The 18,795-nt window shown below is 43.6% G+C and overlaps 1 protein-coding gene across 6 annotated transcripts in view; it reads right to left on the bottom strand.

The window, feature by feature from the left end:
• TENM4 (teneurin transmembrane protein 4) overlaps nt 1-18,795 on the bottom strand; it is a 1,206,236-nt gene that overhangs the window by 7,672 nt on the left and 1,179,769 nt on the right. For all 6 annotated transcript variants that reach the window (XM_072610720.1, XM_072610721.1, XM_072610718.1 and 3 more), the window contains 3 exons: nt 15,924-16,220; nt 11,092-12,706; nt 6,224-6,366 (listed from right to left, as the gene is read on the bottom strand). In XM_072610720.1, the coding sequence (XP_072466821.1) occupies nt 6,224-6,366; nt 11,092-12,706; nt 15,924-16,220 (2,055 nt within the window). The remainder of the gene's footprint in view (nt 1-6,223; nt 6,367-11,091; nt 12,707-15,923; nt 16,221-18,795) is intronic.

Raw genomic sequence — 18,795 nt, 5'->3', positions numbered from 1 at the left:
AATTTCCTTCCCTCTTTTGACAGGGATTATTGTTCAATTGTTAATTTTTGATTCTTTATGACTACATTGTCCATGTTTTTTTTGCTTGTTTGTTTTTGGCAAAGATAGAGGAGTGGTTTGGCATTTCCTTCTCCAGCAGTAAATGGAGGTTAAGTGACTTGCCTAAGGTCACACAGCTTGTAAATGTCTGAAGCTGAGTTTGACCTCAACTCAAAGTCAAGTCCAGGCCCAGTGCTCTGTCTGCTGAGACACTTAGCTGCCTCCCATAACTCTGGTACCCCCTCTCATCCTCTCACCTGCTCTATGCCTTTTAGAGGATGACTTGTTTCATTTCTTTGCCAGCCCTAACCCTTCTACTTGAGTTCATCCCTTCCTGCCTTTTCTGTGAGCTTACCCCTTCATTCATTGCTTCTTCCCTAACTCTTGAGTTCTGCTGATCCACTGGCTCCTGTCATACTGCCTAACAAATAGATCTGAATCTCTCTCCTCTTTTAAGACCCCCACAAAGAAAACCCTTCACTTGACCTGGCCATCCCTTTACTACTCTCCTATGTCTCTTTTTTTCATAGTAAAACTCCTAAAAAACTTGTCCATGTTCCTTTCTTCCATCAGTTCCTTGTTCCTGGCTCTCTTCCACACCAGTCAATTGAAATGGCTTTGATCACCAATGATCTCATCACTGCTAAATGCAATGGCTTTTTCCTCAGTTTTCATTTCCCCATGACCACTCTGAAGCATCTGTCACTGATGGTGGTCCCTTTTGTCTGTATGTTCTCTTCTCTTTGAGTTCTGTGATTCTGTTTTGATGGGCTTCACACCTACCTAACTGAACCTTCTGTCTCTTTGCAGCACCATCCACATCTTGCTCCCTATGCAGGAGTGTACACCAGCACTTTCCTTGGGTCCTGTTCTCTTTTCTCTCTTGACTTTCTTTTTCAGTGATCCCATCAGCAACCATGGATTTAATAATCTCTTTTATAGAAGTGACTCCCAAACCAACCCTCACCTCTCTCCTGAGCCCCAGGCCTGCATGACCAGCTACTGGCTGGATATTTCCATCTGGATGTTCCACAGGCATCTCAAACTCAATGCACCCCAAATAGAACTCCTCCTCTCTTGCTCTAAATCTGGTCCTCCTTTTGACCTCCCTGCTTCTGGTCAGCACACCACAATTGTTCCAGTCAATCTAGACTTGAATGTAATCTCAACTTCTCTCTCTGTTTCTCTCTCACTTCCTATCCCCAAATCCAATTACTTGACAAGTTTTATCCATTAAAATTCCTTAACATCTCTCACATCCATTTCCTTCTTGTCCCTTACCAGCCACTACCCTCATTTTAGCCCTCATCACTTTCCCCTACCACTTCCTAACTGAGCTCCCTTTACCCAGACTCTACCTTCTATAATCCTTCCTCCACAGAAATTGATATTCCTAAAGAACGGGTCTACCCTTATAACTCTCTTACATAAAAAGGTTTGTTATCTACAAGTCCACTACTTCTTTAGTAGGTCAATCAATCAGTTAATCAGCATTTATTAGGTGCCTACTATGTGCCAGGCACTGTTCTCAAGTTCTGGGAAATATACAGAAAGGCAAAGATAGTCCCTCAGTACTTAAAGTCCTTCACCTACACTGGCTGTACCCCATCTTTTCAGTTCCCCTTAGATTCTCTATGTTCTAGCTAAACTAGCCTGCTTGCCATTCACCATCCAGGACATTCAGTGCCCCTCCTCCTTATTCTCTGTGCCTGGAATGTTCTCTGTCTTCACCTTTGCCTCCTGAATGCCTTCCTTTTCTCTAGGCTTAGCCCAAATGCCCCCCCTTCAAGAAGTCTTTTCTTATTCCTAGAATAGTTACTTTCACCTCCCCAATCACTTCATATTTCTTTTCTATATATCCTCTATTTGCTTATCTGTGAACATGGGGCGACTCCCTTCCTCCCCGCTCCAATAGAAAATCAGGCTTTTCAAGCCATTTCACTTCTGTATTTGCATTCCCAGAATCTGGCCCAGGCCATGGTTGGTACTTAATAAATGTTTGCTAATTGACTTACTGATTTCTACGGAAAGGGAAATGAGATGTGAGGTCACAGGAAGGAACTTAGGCATTCAGGGGCTTGAACAAATAGGTACCTCAGTAAACATGGAAAAGGGAAGAAAGGAGTACTCAAAAACAGTCTACTTAATAGTTTTGCTTTGTCCCAGCCTGGCTACCAGGGCTTGAAGATCCCTTAAACCAGGGGTAGGGAACCTGACACCTCTAGGTCGCATGTGGTCCTCTAGGTCCTCATTTGCAACCCTTTGACAGAATTAAGGGCCATACTTGAGGACCCAGAGGGCCACATATGGCCTTGAGGCAGCAGGTTCCATTTGTTCTGGGAAGTTTGGACTCAAAGGACTGCATTTGAGGAACTAGAGGCTGTAGGTTCTCTACCCCAGAAAACTGTCTACCTTAAGAAGGATACAAAATGGAAAGTCAGGGAAGGTTCTCATAAGATGCCATGACTATGTCCAATATGATGCTCCCTTGCTTCCTGAGAGCTTGGGGGAAGCCCCATTCACAGAAATCATTCAGTTGACTGTCAGGGACCCTGGCTTCTGAGTTAGAACTACTGGCTTCTTACTGAGCTCAAGTGCTCTTTATAATTAATAGAACCTTGTCTGAGCACAATTATTTCCTCAAGTTTCATGAGAACTAGAGCTCACTTCACAACAAAGATCCCCTGTGCCTGCCAAGGGCCAGAATCAATAATCCATTGACATGGCGAGTCAACAAGGATAAGTCTAATTGGCAAAGGTCAATCAGGTCACATAACAACAACGGGAGACAACTAAGTGTTAGCTACATTGGTACTCCTGAGATCCCAAAGGGGCCAGAGAAAGGCTCCCAGGCTATTGAGATAGAGAAAGAGAGGCAAGTAGGGTTCTTTTCCATCGAGGGGTTTCTTGTATCACACACTGTCAGAGTGCAAAGAAACATCTTCATCAAACTGGGCCTGAGCAGGAATCCTTAGCTACAACATTCATAACAAATGGTTACTGTTAATTAATAACTATTCATTGAATCAGATTGAATAATCAGAATGATTCAGCCTCTGCTTGAAGGCCTCAAGTAATGGGAAAATCACTGAAGTAGCCCCCTGTCACTTTTGAATAGCTATAATCATTTGCATGTTTTTCCTTTCTGCTCATCATTTTAGTTTCAAGTCTTCATGGCTACATTATGAGTTTTCTTGGTAAAGATACTGGATTGGTTTGCCATTTCCTTCTCCAGTTCATTTTACAGATAAGGAAACTGAGGCAGAGTTAGGTGACTTGTCCAAGGTCACAGAACTAGTGTCTGAGGTCATTATCACCCTTAAATCTGTCTCTCTGCAACTTGTATTAAAAAAGTTCTGGGTTTCTCTCTCAGGGATCAAGTAGAGTAAATCGAATCACTCTTTTGCATGAGAATGGATTGAGTACTTGAAGATAACAATCCTGTCTTTTGTCCCTCTACCCCTTCCTCCACCCTCCAATTCTCTTCTCTAAGCTAAGCATTCCTAGTTCTTTATATAGTGTGGTCCTCAGTCCCTTCACCATTCTGGTGACCTTCTGAGTGCACTTCTTAAAATGTAACAATGGGCAGCTAGGTGGTACAGTGGATAAACTACTGGGCCTGGAGTCAGGAAGACCTGAGTTCAAATCTAGCCTTAGACACTTACTAACTGTGTGACCCTAGGCAAGTCATTTAATTCTGTTTGCTTCAGTTTCCTAATCTGTAAAATGAGCTGGAGAAAGAAATGGCAAAGCATTCCAGTATCATTGCCAAGAAAACCTCAAATGGGGTCAGGAAGAGTCAGACATGACTGAAAAACCACTCAACAGCAACAAAGCTAACACCCAGAACTAAATCCAATAGACTGGAAGTGGCTTAACTAGGTGCCCAGCAGGTCCATTCCCTCTCTTGTTCTGGACATGGTGCTACCATCAATGTGGTGTAAGGTTGTTTTAGTGCTCCTGGCTGCCACGTCAAGTCAACTGTTATCTCAAGCTGAGCTCTCGGTCGGCTAAAAGCTCTGGACCTTTTTCACACAAGCTGTTGTTGAGTAAAAAAGATTGGGGCATTAGAAGTTGAAGTATACTGGTGTAGCTGGCTCCCACACTGATACGATCCTGCTGAATTATTTGGACAAGGAGGGGGGCAGAAGAATTAAGGTGGCACTGAGAAGGAAGCAGCCAGAGACATTCTAAAGGCAGTGCCTTTACTCTTCCATGTGACCTTTAGGTCCAATTGCTAACATATTGCTAACATATTCAGTGTGGTGGAAGAAGGATATCCATCTGCAGACTGGGAGTCAGGTGGTCTAGGATCAAGTCTTGTGAATTAAGAATTATTTAATTTCCTCAAACCTCAGTTTCCTCATCTCTAAAATGACCAGGGCTGGACTAGATAATGGTCAAAGTCCCTTTCAGTCCCGGCATTACGTGAATCATTTGTCATCTCTGGATCTCTGCATCCTCCTTGGTTAAAAAAAAAAAAAAAAAGGACCATAGAATCTGGAAGGTTCCACCCAGCTTTAAAGATGCTATGGCAATCCTGGGTGGTAGGGAGTCTTCCAGTGTGACATGCCTTCCCTGGGGAGAGAGTCAGCAATGACCAGAGTTTCTGTGACTATGTAAAGTTCCAGTGTCCCAACCCTAGGCTCCCCAGGGATAAGAGCATTGCCCACCTTCTCAACAGTGCATGTTTGTCTATCTGAATGTATCTTTTGGGTTTTCCTTTTTGGGAAGGGTGCATATGAATTAGCTAAAGCAGAATATTTTGGGGGAGGAGTAAGAAAATGCTACAGACTGACATTTAGATCAACACAATGTTTAGCAGGGACAGAAGGTTTAAATGCCTGAATAAGGGTAACTTCTATTTCTATTAAATGTCATGCTTTTGAACACACATTGCTTGAAACAACCCTGTGAGGTTGATAGCATAATAAATATTATAGTGCCCATTTTACAGATTATGAAACGAAGGCAAAGAAAGAGGCACAGTGTGATCAAAGTTATACAGCTAGTAACTGGCAGAGATGACATGGGACTCAGGGGCTCTGACTCCAGGACCACTTCTATTATATTAATAATACAGCTGAATGGCTAAGGCCTTTCAAAACATTGATTCTTCACATCTGGAAAAAATTAAGAGGGAGAAGGAGGACTTAGAGAGAGAGGATTCTTCCCCTCCTACTCTGGAGGTGGAAGAAAAGAAATTTTCTGCTTTGAAAACAGTGGGGGAGTCTAGGTAACTGCTCTGTGACAAGGTGGCGACCATGTAATGAAATGGAATAGAGTCTTACAGTATTAGGACTGCGGGGAATCTGAGATCAGATTGTCAGGACTGGAAAGGACCTTAGAATATGGGATGTCAGAGCTGGAAGGGACTTTAGAACACAGAAGGTCAGAGCTGGGAGCGCCCTTGGAACACAGAAGGTCAGAGCTGGGAGGGCCCTTGGAACACAGAAGGTCAGAGCTGGGAGCGCCCTTGGAACACAGAAGGTCAGAGCTGGGAGCGCCCTTGGAACACAGAAGGTCAGAGCTGGGAGGGCCTTAGAACACAGAAGGTCAGAGCTGGGAGGGCCCTTGGAACACAGAAGGTCAGAGCTGGGAGGGCCCTTGGAACACAGAATGTCAGAGCTGGGAGGGCCCTTGGAACACAGAAGGTCAGAGCTGGGAGCGCCCTTGGAACACAGAAGGTCAGAGCTGGGAGGGCCTTAGAACACAGAAGGTCAGAGCTGGGAGGGCCCTTGGAACACAGAAGGTCAGAGCTGGGAGGGCCCCTTGGAACACAGAATGCCAGAGCTGGGAGGGCCCTTAGAACACAGAATGTCAGAGTTGGGAGAGACCTTAGGACACAGACTGTCAGCGTTGAGAAGGATTTTAGAATACAAAATATTAGAGCTGGAAAGAACCTTAGAATAGAGAATGTCAGAGCGGGGAGACACCTTCAAATACCACCTAGACCAACAAACTGAGGCCCAGGCAGGGAAAGTTACTTGCCCAAGGTCACACAGTTATTAGTGGCAAAGCTAGGGTTCAAAACCAGGTTCTCAGACTCCAAAATTTATCATGCAGTTTTTGCATCTATTTTCTTTTAATGGAGACAAAGTAAGTACGTTTCGGAGACAGTGATGCTGAAATTTAGCTTCTAAGGCTGGAAGAAACAGGACTCCCAACAGTGCTCACAGATTACCTTGCTATTGTCCCACTCCTGGGTTTTCATCTGTGTGTGGATGAGTTCATAGGATGGCTCCATGGCGTCTGTGTCCGGCTTGGGATATCCAGGAATCACATTGTGCAACTGGAATCCAAAGGTAAGTAGCCAGCTGTTGACATCTAAAATGGGAAAGAAGTCAAAATAATTGAAGGAAATAATTATTCTTGAGAGGTGATTTTCAAGACAATAATATAGGTGAAAAAAAAGAGGCCAACCCCTTTAATTATCTAATAATGTTACAAGCTGTGACTGATAGTCATATAGGGTTTTTAGGATTCACAAAGTACTTGGCACTTATTTCCTCTGGCCTTTACCACAGCTCGATAACATAGGCAGATGAATATGACATTATTCCCATTTTACAGATGGGGAACCTGTATCTCAGAGAGCTGAATTGTCTTGCCCAAGGTAGCACAACATCTAAGGGGTAACCCTTGGGATTTGATCTAAGGAATATTCCAACTCCAAGTTCGCTTAGAATCCAGGCCTCTCAGAGGTCAATCATGAGCAAGTGGGCTCTTCTAGTAACTATCCATGTAAGTCTTCATTTCCCAAACTTTGCTGGCAGGGCAGCTTTTTCCTTGATTGCACATTATCTGAAGGCTGCCAGATGGTTCTTGGGGAGATTAAAAAAAAACAAAATGGAAAAAACAACCATAAACCCCCGTTTGCCTGGGATTGAGGACCCATATCTGTAGTTAGAGTTTGGAAAAGAATCCTCACATCCACGTGACAGACTTCTAGCAAGTGGAGGCAGGTCAAGATAGAGCTGATGACATTTAAAAGGGATGATGAGAAACGCACAGCTCTCACCTTGCACCTTTAGGGGACAACTGGAAAGCTCATTTCCTTTTTTTTTTTAAACTAGTGCTTTTCTCTCAGAAGGACTGGGGATTTTAGGATCAGTTACATAGTGTAACAAACCACAGACTTCCTATGAATTGAAGTGAGAAATCAGCTGTGGTGGAGAGGCAGGAGTACTGGGTGGAGAGTCAGAACCCAGGGATCCGAAATGCCCTGGTGCTGCTGCTTAGCTGTGGGACCTTGGAGAAGATCTCACGAGGCCTCAGTTTCTCTCAGGCCTAAACTTTATGATCAGTAGTGTGTGGAAAGAATTCTCCATCTGGAACTCAGGACACTTGGGTTCTAATCCTGGGTCTGCCATCCCAACTGGTCACATGACTTTCAGCAAGTTATTTGGTCACCTCAGATTCCTCTGATTTTAATCAGGAGGTTGTATTAATGACGTTTAAGGTATCTTCAGCTCTCATATTATATTAATATGTCTTTTAAGGCTCCTTCCATTCTAAGTGCCTTTCTGCTCCAATAGTCTGCGCTGTAAGATTTCTTCTAGCTGTACTGTTCTAGGTTCCATGGATCCTTGCATTTCTAATATCTTTCTAGCTTTAATGAAATGTTTTCTTTTTTTTTTTTTTTTTTTGGTTGTTTCCATTTGTAACATTCCATGTTCTAAGGTTGCTTCCAGAACTAATACTAGAAGTTTTCTGGCCCTTTCTATTTTTGAACATTTTCTATTCTAAGGTAACTTCTAGTGCTAAATATTACAGGTTTTCTGTGCTTTTGCATTTTTAACATTCTATGTTATATGTTTGTTTAACTTTCTACGATACCTTCCAGAGTTCACATTCAGGGATTCTCAGGTTTCAGAGTCCTACTATTTTTAAGGAAGGGCATGGAATGGAGGACACACACTATCAAATTTAAGCATTGGCAGCATCTTGCCATCAGTGATTTCAAATTTGACTAATATGGATGACAGAGAAATCGGTTATTTCAGTTTGTCATCAAACGAGCAGTATATGAAAAGGGTTATAGCAAGAAATGTCTATTTCAAAACAAAACAGAACAAACATGGTGGGTAAGTTGGATGGTGAGAGGACTTGTGGATGTTGAGCCTGAGGAAGAGAGGACAGTGGGGAACGTGATAGGTGTCTTCAAGTACCTGAAAGGCTGCTGTGTTAAAGAGGGATTAGACTTTTCTCACTTGGCCCCGTGGGGAAAACCAGTAGCAGTCCAAGCAGGTAAAAGGGAGACCAGTTTTGACTCTGTATAGAGATGTCCCAAAGAGGATGTGCTGTGGGAGGTTATGGATTCTTTAAGCAAAGGTGGAATGTTAGGAATATTACAGAGAGGATTGGACACATTGACCTCTGAGGTCATGGATTCCTTTGAGTGGGGAATCTGAACAGGAGTCTCCTAACTTTGAGAATCTTCCAACCCTGAGATTCTAGGATTCTAAGAATTCCAAACACCGAGTGAAGCCTTATATCCTCAGCTCAGAGAGCCTGATTTTCTGAGGGAGAGACAGGACATCTGGCAAGCATCCTGGGAAGGGTGTTCCTCCTTCCCTTCCTCCCTTTTGAGAGAAATCTCCTCCACAGATTGAGGCTGAGGGTGGGGAGGCACCAGAGCCTAGCTCATCCTGAGGTGTGGATGCAGTGTGGGATTCTTACACACACACACAGACACACATAGACACACACAGACACACACAGACACACACACAGGTAAGAGAAAGGTCAGGGGGCACCTCAGAAGCTGAGAAAAATGGACCAGATTTTTATCTAAGAATCTAGTACAAGAAGGGACCTCAGAGTTCATTTTGATCAACTCATTTCACAGAAGAGAAAACTGAGGTACAGGGAGGTTGTTTCCCCTAAGGTCACGCAGTAAATCAGTGGAAGAATCAAAATTTTTTTAAAAAAATGATGATCATAAGCATTTATACTATACAGTGATTTAGGTTCGCAAAGAACTTTACAAATATTATCTCATTTGCTCCTTATAACAATCATGGGAGGTGAATGTTATTATTATCCCTATTTTACAGATGGAGAAACTAAGGCAGACAGGCTTAGGGTCATACAACTAGGGTCTGGGGCTATATTTGAACTCAGGGCTTTTTAAGTCTAGGCCCAGAGCTGTATCCATTATACTACCTAGTTGCTCAGATCTTCTGATGTCCCTGAATTACATGGCTCTTTTCACCATAGCACATCCTGAAGTACCTACTTGCTCTGTAGAAAATGTGTTTGTCCTTCCTTGCCAAAGAAGACTATGCCATCAGAGACTTGCACTTGACTTTGTTCTGAGTGAGGGAGGGCTGTTGCAGGTCACCAGCCTCACTTTTCCTCCAGAGCCATCTAAATCCAGTGACCAGATATTCATCAGGATGAATGGAGATGACCCAGGATGAGCCAAATGGGATTAAGGGACTTGTCCAAGGTCACAGAGCTAGTGAATGTCAAGTGTTTGAGGTGAGATTTGAACTCAGGTGCTCCTGACTCCTGCACTGGTATTCTAACCACTGTACTACCTAGCTGCTCCTCTGTAGAAAATATGTTTTTATTAAAAAGTCAAGAGACATAGAGTGTGTGTGTGTGTGTGTGTGTGTGTGTGTGTGTGTGTGTGTGTGTAGGGGGAAGGCTGGTGAGGAGAGAAAGGGAAAAAGGGACTAATTTATTTGCCAAGAGGCAGTGACAACTTTTTTTTCCCTTCCTCTGACAGAAAAGTACATTTCATATCACATTGAGGTTTTTTTTTTTCAGCTACAGTAACCTGCCAACACATTTCACAGTAAACTCATTTGAGAGCATGGCAAGAGGAGTGCTTAATGCAGACGGATGTAATGGAAATGTCAGCTCAATCCATCAGGTTTCTCCAAGGCTGGCAGCAAAACTTCCCACCATCAAGTGTACAATTGCTAAAATATTCATGTTTAACCACGGGCCCTTCAAAAGTAACCACCTTTTTCTTTCTCCTCCCCTTCCCCTCCTCTTTCTTCTCACAGGGCACAGAATGTGAGACCTAGGAGGGCCTGAGGATGAAGAATATATGAAAGCAGGGAGGGTCCTTAGAACACAGAATGTCAGAGCTGGGAGGAGGGCCCTTGGAACACAGAAGGTCAAAGCTGAGAGGGATCTTAGGACATAGAAGGTTAGAATTGGGAGGGACCTTAGGACATAGAAGGTCAGAGCTGGAAGGGGCCTTAGAACCTAGAACATCAGAGCTGGGAGGGGCCTTAGAATAGACTAGAAGGAAGAAAGAAAATAAGCTTTTATTTAGTGCCTATTATGGGCCAGGCACTGTACTAAACACCTCACAGACATCTAATTTTTTCCTCACAACAACCTTGGAAGGTATTATCCCCATTGTACAGTTGAGAAGACTGAGGTCGATGAAGGTTAAGTAGCTTACCCAGGGTCACATGACTTAGTATCTGAGGCCAGATTTGAATACTTCCTGACCCCAGGTCCAGTGCTCTGTGCATCATGGCACCACCTGGCTTATTACAGCATTATTTAACACAATATAAAATGTCAGAGCTGGAAAGGACCAAGAAGAAAGAATGTTATGAAACAGAATTTTAGAGCTGAGGGACCATAGAGATGATCTAATCAGACCTTTTTCATTTTACAGAAGAGGAAACTGAAGCCCTGGGAAATGAAGCGACTTATCTAGAGGCAGCTCTGAGGCACAGTGGGATAAAGGGCTGGGCAAGTCGCTTAAGCTCTGTCACAGCGTCCTCAACTGTAAAATGGGGATAATAGTAGCATTATTAAATTGTTAAACCTCTCAGGGTTGTGGAGGGAATAAAATGAATTCATGTTTGTAAAGCAGTTTGCAAACCTTAAAGTGCTATGCAAATGTTATTATTACTATTACTTTGTCACAGACCTAGCTGGTAGCGGGGACGGAAACATCTGCTTAAAAGCGGATCTCAGAACTTGGACAGAGGCAGTTTAACTCCGTGGAAAAGTACTTGCAAAGCCCCGGTGCCATCTTAGGAGTCACCGAGTGAGAGAGATGGATGAAGAACTCACCCGTCATGTAGCACTTGATATCCTGAGAGCTGCTGATGGGGTTGTTGTTTTTAAACATATAGAGGTTGAAAGGCGTGATGTTGTTACTCCTCAAACGCTTCCACATGTCGTGGTCCGGGCTAGTCCAGCGACCTGCCAGCACATCATAATCTCTCTTTCCCATGTGGACGAGCTTGGTGAGTGGATCGTAGAGGCCCCCATGGTAGCCTATGATGACCTGGAAGTTTGGGTTGGTGTCCATGTAGATCTCCCCGTAAGCAGTGTACAGGATCTGTTTGATCATCAAGCCGGTCCCGCTGAATACCGCCAGTGGAGTCCCGATGTTGTCGCAGGCGATGTAGAATTCATCTCCACTGCTGAGCTCCATGGCAAACAGGTGACCCTGGAGGTCGTAGTAGAGGGATGCGATCTCTGAGCTGGAATGGTTGTATAAGTGGGTGACCTTGGTGGGGTTGGTCAGATCTGCGTAGAAGAACTGGAGGTGGTGGCCGTGGCTTGTCTTGCTGGACACCCTCCTCCCCAGCCCGTCATAGCGGTACCTCACGCTCCACCCACTAGCCCGGTTGTATGCCTTAATGAGCAGGCCTGCCGAGTTGTACTCAAAAACGTCACTGCCTCTCTGCCTCAGGAAACCATCTTCATCCATCTTATACTGGACATCACCCAACCTGGTGATGCGATCTCTGAGGTCGTACCTTAGTGGGGTGAGGCGGGCACTGTTTCCAGGGCTCAGCAGGTGCAGGTTCCCATTGAGGTCATAGCTGTAGCGCCAGAGGGGTTTGTCATTGATCGACACTGTTTGGAGTTGTCCATCGGCATCGTACTCGTAGGAGTAGCGAGTGGTGTTGGCATATGGACCCACCTTCAGCTCCTTCTTCACCACCCGTCCCATGTTGTCATACTGCACAGTCATCCAGTACATGAGGGAGCGGAATATCTCATACTGGACCTCTTTCATCCTCCCATAGGCATCAAAGTGCTTGGTGTGGGTCATGACTGCTGTGGTGATAATTTGGTTAATGTCATAGTAAATGACCCCAAACTTTCCAAACTGCTCGGTCTTTCCCGACACATCATCATAGCGGTAGAGGTCAATGGGCAGTGGGGTCTCATTGATCACAGCCTGCATGCTCGTCACCCGGAAGCTGTTGTCGTAGTTGTAGTCAAAGCGGGCGTTCACCATCCCTTCCTCCGTGAAGCGGAAGATCTGGCGATCAATCAGGGGACCGATTTGCCGGTAGCGGATGGTACAGGTGAACCCTTCATTCTGTAAGTTAATAGTCTTAAGCATGCCTGCTGTCTCATCATAAGTGAAACCAATCTTGGTTGTGTCATAAAGCATCTCGGCCAGCTTTGACAGCTTCCCATATTTATAGATCACCCTCCGGCCTGTGCCCAAATAAAAGGTGTGGAGCAAGTTCCCATCCTCGGTGAAGTCTTGGATGACTGAGGAATTGCCTTCAGGCGGATGGTAGATATTACGATAGTAACCAATGGAACGGATGGTTTCCAGAGTCTGCCGGGCCACATTGGGCATGGTCACGGAGGACAGACGGTCATTCTTGTCAAACTCAAAGATGTATTGTCGTTGACTGTGGAGAAGCAACACCATGGACTAGAGAGGAGGAAAAGGAAAGAGGGTGAGAAAGAGGAGGAAAGTGGTGATTACAAGAGATAAGCATTCAAGGACTTTGCCATTTGGCCTGATCTTATCTTTTCTACTCTTAACTTTCCATCCTTTCACATACCCTTATGCCACAGACTAGAGCCTGTGCTCTCCCTCCCCGGACATGCTCTGGGCATTCTTACCCCTATGGCTTTGTTCACATTGTTACCTATGTCCTCCCCCTTTACCTGCTGAATTTCTAGAGATTCTTTAAACCTTTACTGAGATGGACTTCCCTGATTCCCCTAATGGGCAATAACCCTCACATTAGTTTCGGAGGTCCCTTTCATCTCCACATTTATGAGCCTATGGTCCCTGGTTCCCTCTGGTATCACATAATACTTAATTTTATACTTCTCTAATGTACTTATGTGGTCTTTTGTATTACAGTTATGTTGGTCTCTTATCTGCCTACTGGGCTGTGAACAACATGAGGCAGTGGCCATGTCTTATCTATTTTTTTTTTAATCTAGCTGACCACTTAACAGAATATTCTGCACAAAGTAGATACTTAACAAATGTGGACTAAATGAATGAATGAATAAATGAAAGAAAAGCTAATGCTACTTCTTCTAGGAAGCCTGCCATGATCTCTTCTCTCAGTAATGAGCCTTTCATTTTCAGATGGTACCTAGTTCTCTGCTTGGGCCTCTCTAATAAACCTATCACATCATACTGTGGATTGGGGTTATCTACGTTTGTTTCTTAGTCCCCTACAAGATGGCAACTTCTATGAGAGCAGGCTCTCTGTCTTGGCTAAACTTTAGGCTTTATCCATGGCCAGCATAGTGCACTGGACACATTAGGCATCTGATAAATATTTTTTGAAAGAATATTGTTATCAAACAAAGATCCACGAGGTCTCCTAAGGTCAACCTGTACCAAGACAAATTCCTAAAAGAAAAGTCCAAAGGCAAAGGACAACAGAGTGCCAGGCATAGGCTGCCCAAGTCTGAGCAAAGAAAAGTTGCCTCTTGCAGTCCCTTGTAATGCCCAATCCTCTCCTTCCATTTTCTCTTTTAAAATCCAGAAAAGCACAGTCTTTCCCTTTCCCCTGTCAGTAAATCACAGAATTAAAGACTCTCTAAGTTGGAAGAGAGCTCATGCTCTTGGTAGGAAATCGCTCTAAAGGATCCCCACCCCATCCCAATTGTCTTCCAGCCCCAGCCTGGACACCTTCAGTCTCTGTGACTTCCCCCTTACAAATCAAATCTGGACTCCAAATCTAGTGCTCTTTGTGCTGCCCAGATTGTATTGAGTGGGTACACGCCACTGGACAAGAGCTTTGATCCTTAGGAAGTTTTTTCTTTTAAAAGCTGCTTCACCTTTCGTCTCCTTCCCATCCCAATGGTTTCTAATTCTGAAGGTGATATCACTGACAGTTATGGATGGGGATTCGTTCTCCTTGAAAATTCTGGGTCACTGTTTTTCACTGCCCCCAGATGAAACCTCTTGGGAGATGTGTCCATGCTTCCCCAAGAAATTCACCTGGATTTGGTTTTTCTAAGGGAACTGAGGTAGTTAGGTGGCACAATGGATAGAGTACTGGTCTTTGAATCAGGGGAACTGTATTCAAGTCCATGCTCAGAAACTTATTAGTCAAAAAGACTCTTCTTCCTGAGTTCAAATCCGGCCTCAGACACTTACTAGCTGAGTGATTCTGGGCAAATCACTTCACTCTGTTTGCATCAGTTTCCTCATCTGTAAAATGACCTGGAGAAGGAAATGGCAACCACTACAGTATTTTTGGCAACCCCCCCCCAAAACCCCAAATGGGTCAAAAGAGTTGCACATGACTGAAAATAACTAAAAAACAACAACTACTAGGAGAGAGTGGGCTCATATATAAACTGTTTTTCCAAACCAACAGCATCAAAGATGTTCTTTTCTCTGACAAGGACAGTTTTTATGGAGGGTTTCTCATTTTTGCGATTTCTTTCCTTTTCAAAACTCTCACAGCTTTCTGCTTGGTTCTCTCCTTTGTACCTCTCATTCTCAAGTTTATACTATATTTAGCTAGTCCAGGGATGGGGAACTTGTGACCTCGAGGATCCATATGGCCATTGAGGTCCTCAAGTGCACCTAGAGGGCCACGTGGGGCCTTGAAGTCACAGGTTCCCCACCCCTGACAGTCCATGACTCATCTCCCAACCCCAACTAGAACCTAAGCACCCAGAGGCTGGGACTAGGTCTCATTTCACTGCGGTATCTCCCACAGTGTCCAACATAGAGCTGGCCTGGGCACAGAGTGGGTGCCCAAGAAATAATGATAATCAGTACCATCAACATAATTCATTTATAGAGTGAGTGGAACTTTGCAAAGTGTTTTTTTCACCATAACACTGTGAGGCAGGTAGTATAACTATTATTATTATTAATTAATTATTGTTGTTCCCATTTTATGGATGAGGAAGCTGAGACCCATTGATTGAAGTGACCTGCCCAAGGTCACACAGACTATTAATTCTTAGGCCAGAGTTTGAACTTAGATATTCTAAGCATAATGCTCTTTTCACTATGTCATATTTCTTTCATCAAACAGTTAATTTAACTGGTAATACACTTGAAGAAGTACTGAAGGGATAATTTCCCATATTCCAATTGCTCTATAAGGTTTACAAAATATTTCCTTCCCAACAGTCCTACAAAGTAGGTAGCAGAAACATTATTAAATGAGGTAACACATATATAGTCTTTTGCAAACCTTAAAGTGTTATAAAAGTACTAGTTAAATTTTTCTAAGCCTCAGTTTTCTTATCTGTGGTCACATGAGCTTTTGTTAATCATTTTTCAGTTGTGTCTGACTTTTCATGACTCCTTTTTTTGTTTTCTTGGCAAAGATCCTAGAGTGGTTTGCTATTTCCTTTTCTAACTCTTTTTCCAGATGAGGAAACTGAAGCAAACAGGGTTAAGTGATTTGTCCAGGGTCACACATAGCTAGTAAGTGTCTGAGGCCACATTTGAACTCAGGAAGAGAAGCCTTCCTGACTATCAGACCACTCTATCCACTGCTCCACCTACAAACTAGGAAATACCAGAGCTGGGATTTGGACCCAGCTCCTTATTCAGGGCACTTTCCTCTGAACCATAGCTCAGCAAAGCATGCCCCAGTCATCAGACTGGCAGTAGAGCCTCTCCAGAGGAGGTCGGTGAAGAAGACACTTGCCTTCTCTAGGTAAGTGTAGCTCCAGGACTTCCCGTCAGCAAAGATCCTGGATGTGATACGGCCTGCCTGGTCATACTCCATCCTTTCTGACATGGTACCCCTCTGGATGCCAGCGATGTGGCCACCTGGGGAGTAGGTCACATTGACACCATTCAGTCTGCTGCTGGGGGACCAGAGACTGGGCCTCCCAGCCTGGTCATACAGGATTCGAAGAGTAAACTTCCGGTGGTCATCATAAATCTTCTCTGTCCGAGTCACTCGATCAAAGTCCAGGGACAGGAGGTTTCGGTTGTGAACCTGCAGAAACAGTGGAGAGAGAAATCAGTGAGGATCCCAATTCCCAGACTATTGAATCTGGAGAGGATCTTAGAACATGGCATTTTAGAAACTGAGAATACAGAATATTACAACACAGAACACAGAAATGCTACAGGTGGAAAGGGTCTTAAAAATAAGAGTGTGAGCTAGTCAGGTGCATAGTGGATAGAGAGTTGGCTTTAGAATCAGGAAGACTTAAGTCTGATCCCATACTCTTGCTAGCTATGTGACCCTGGGCAAGTCACTTAACCTTTCTTAGACTCTGTTTTCTCATCTGTAAAATGGGGATGATAACAGCCCCTCTCTCACAGGGTAGTTGTGAGGACCAAATGAGTTCATCTATATAAAGAGCCTTGCAAACCTTCAAGCTATAGATAAACCTTATCTCTGATGATCAGGATAGACAATGATGATAAGAACATTAGAAGGGAAGTGAGTGCCTAGACAGATGCCTTCATTTTACAGAAGAAGAAACAGTGACCCAGAAGGGAGAGGTCACATAGGGAGGCTACAGAAAAGCTGGGATATAAACTCTGGTCTCTTGACTCCACACCTAGCATCTTTTGTATGGCATCAAGGATTCAAGTTCCGTAGTATCTTTAGGGTTGAAGTCATGGCATGAAAGAAGAAACTCTAGACTTATAAAACAATAGCATTTTTAGGCTGCTAGGGACCTTAGAGGCCTTGCCTCCATGACCTTCATTTTATATAGCAGGAGAAGTCAGAGGGTTAAAGTGACTTGACCAATATCATACAGTAATTCAATGACTCAGCTGGAACTTGAACCCAGCCCTTTGGCCTTGTAGCCCAATACTTTTCTAGGATACAGTTATAGTATTACTCTATGTTTCTATAGCATATTCTAGTTTACAAGGATAGCCAAAGTAGGTAGGATGAAGATTATTACCCCCATTTTCAGTTGAGAAACCCGAGGCTTATGATTTCTGTAAGATCTTAAGACTGTTAAAGAGTAAAACTTAAACTCAGATCATGAGATAACAAAGCCCTGTACTCTTCCGAACATTCTCGTCCCCTTAATAGGGAGCATAGGAAATAGTCATCAAAGAATAAAGGGCTAATGTGAGCAAAAGAAAACGAGCCAAAAGGCTGCATGTATCCAGCTGGGAAAGTCTCAACAGGCCCCCGTGTTTAAGCTGCAAGGTCCAGCTCAGTATGTCACTGGAGGCACAGGCTGATACCTATGGGGTTAGTCATAAATACAGAAATAGGATGCAAAATTCCATTTCTTTATTAAAATCTGAAAGCTGTGGTTTACTGCTATTCCTTTGGGAATCCCTGCTTTTCTGGCTTTCAAAGGAAATTGAATTGCATGCTGGGGCAATGTTCTGGAAGGGGATTGGACTGCTCCAATCATCTGCTGATCCTGGGGACCTGGGCTCCATCCTCGGTGTCTGTGTCAGTGTTCCTGGCAATGATCAGAGGAACCATCCCAAGGGACTTCTCCAAGATCCCTGTGGGGATGCTCCTTAAAGAAATGACTGAGAAGACATCGATGGAGGCTAACACTGATAGCCTCCACTTCTCCAATGCATTGAGCTTGCAAACCATCTCTCTCACAACCACCCAGGGAAGGCAGATTGTATAATCAGTGCTATGTCCATTTTACACATAAGGAAAGTGAAACCCAGAAAAGCAGAAAGACCTATAGAGGAAGGAATCAGGAGTCAGACCCAAGTGTCCTAACTTCAAGTCCTGTGCTTTATCTGAGACACCATGCTTCCTCCTAAGAGCAGCTCTGACTGCTTGGCTGTGGCAACTTCTGAAGGCCATGTACTGAGATGGGAGGTTTGCAGTGTGAGGTGGTGGAAGTGCCTGCAACTGGGAAAAAAATATTACAGATCTTTTTTTTAAAGTAATGCCTGATTTTAAATAAGAATTCTGCCTTTTCCACCATGTCTAGAGGTTCCTTTGAGCTCTAGGACACTCCCAAGCACAGAGTTACTTACTATAAGGAGGAAGACAAGTGGGAAAAAACCCAAGAGACCCCAGAGCTCTGAGTCCTCTGATTTGATTTGCAAAATGGTCATAGGACAGATGCTTTCTCACCAACCTTTCTGATTACGCACTAAAATTGTTTTCTTGTCAGAATAATCTTTATTGTTGATATGGTTTCCCTCAATTAAACATCTTTAGCATCTTCTTACTTCTTACCAAACAAAAGCAAACTTCTTTGTCTGGCATTCAAGGCTCCTGAACCCCCACATAGTTTCACCCTAACTTTCTCATGTGACCCAAAGGAAAGGATGCTAGACATGAAATAAGGAATATTTGGGTTCAAATCCTGCTTCAGGTATTAGTAACTGTAAGACATGTCATTTCTAAGCCTCAGTTTCCTTATCTGTAAAATGAGGATAATAATACATCAACCAATAATACCTATATCAATTAACAGCTAGTATTAATTATTATTATCAGTAGCTAATAATAATAATGGCTGCCATTAGATTATCATAAGCTAATAATAATGATAGGAGTGCTAGCTATTACGATCATCATTAGCTAATAATAATAAAAATCATAGCTAGCATTTATA

The sequence above is a fragment of the Notamacropus eugenii genome, chromosome 5, assembly GCF_028372415.1.
Source record: "Notamacropus eugenii isolate mMacEug1 chromosome 5, mMacEug1.pri_v2, whole genome shotgun sequence".
Classification (NCBI taxonomy): domain Eukaryota; kingdom Metazoa; phylum Chordata; class Mammalia; order Diprotodontia; family Macropodidae; genus Notamacropus; species Notamacropus eugenii.
This window is presented reverse-complemented; position numbering and strand designations above follow the sequence as displayed.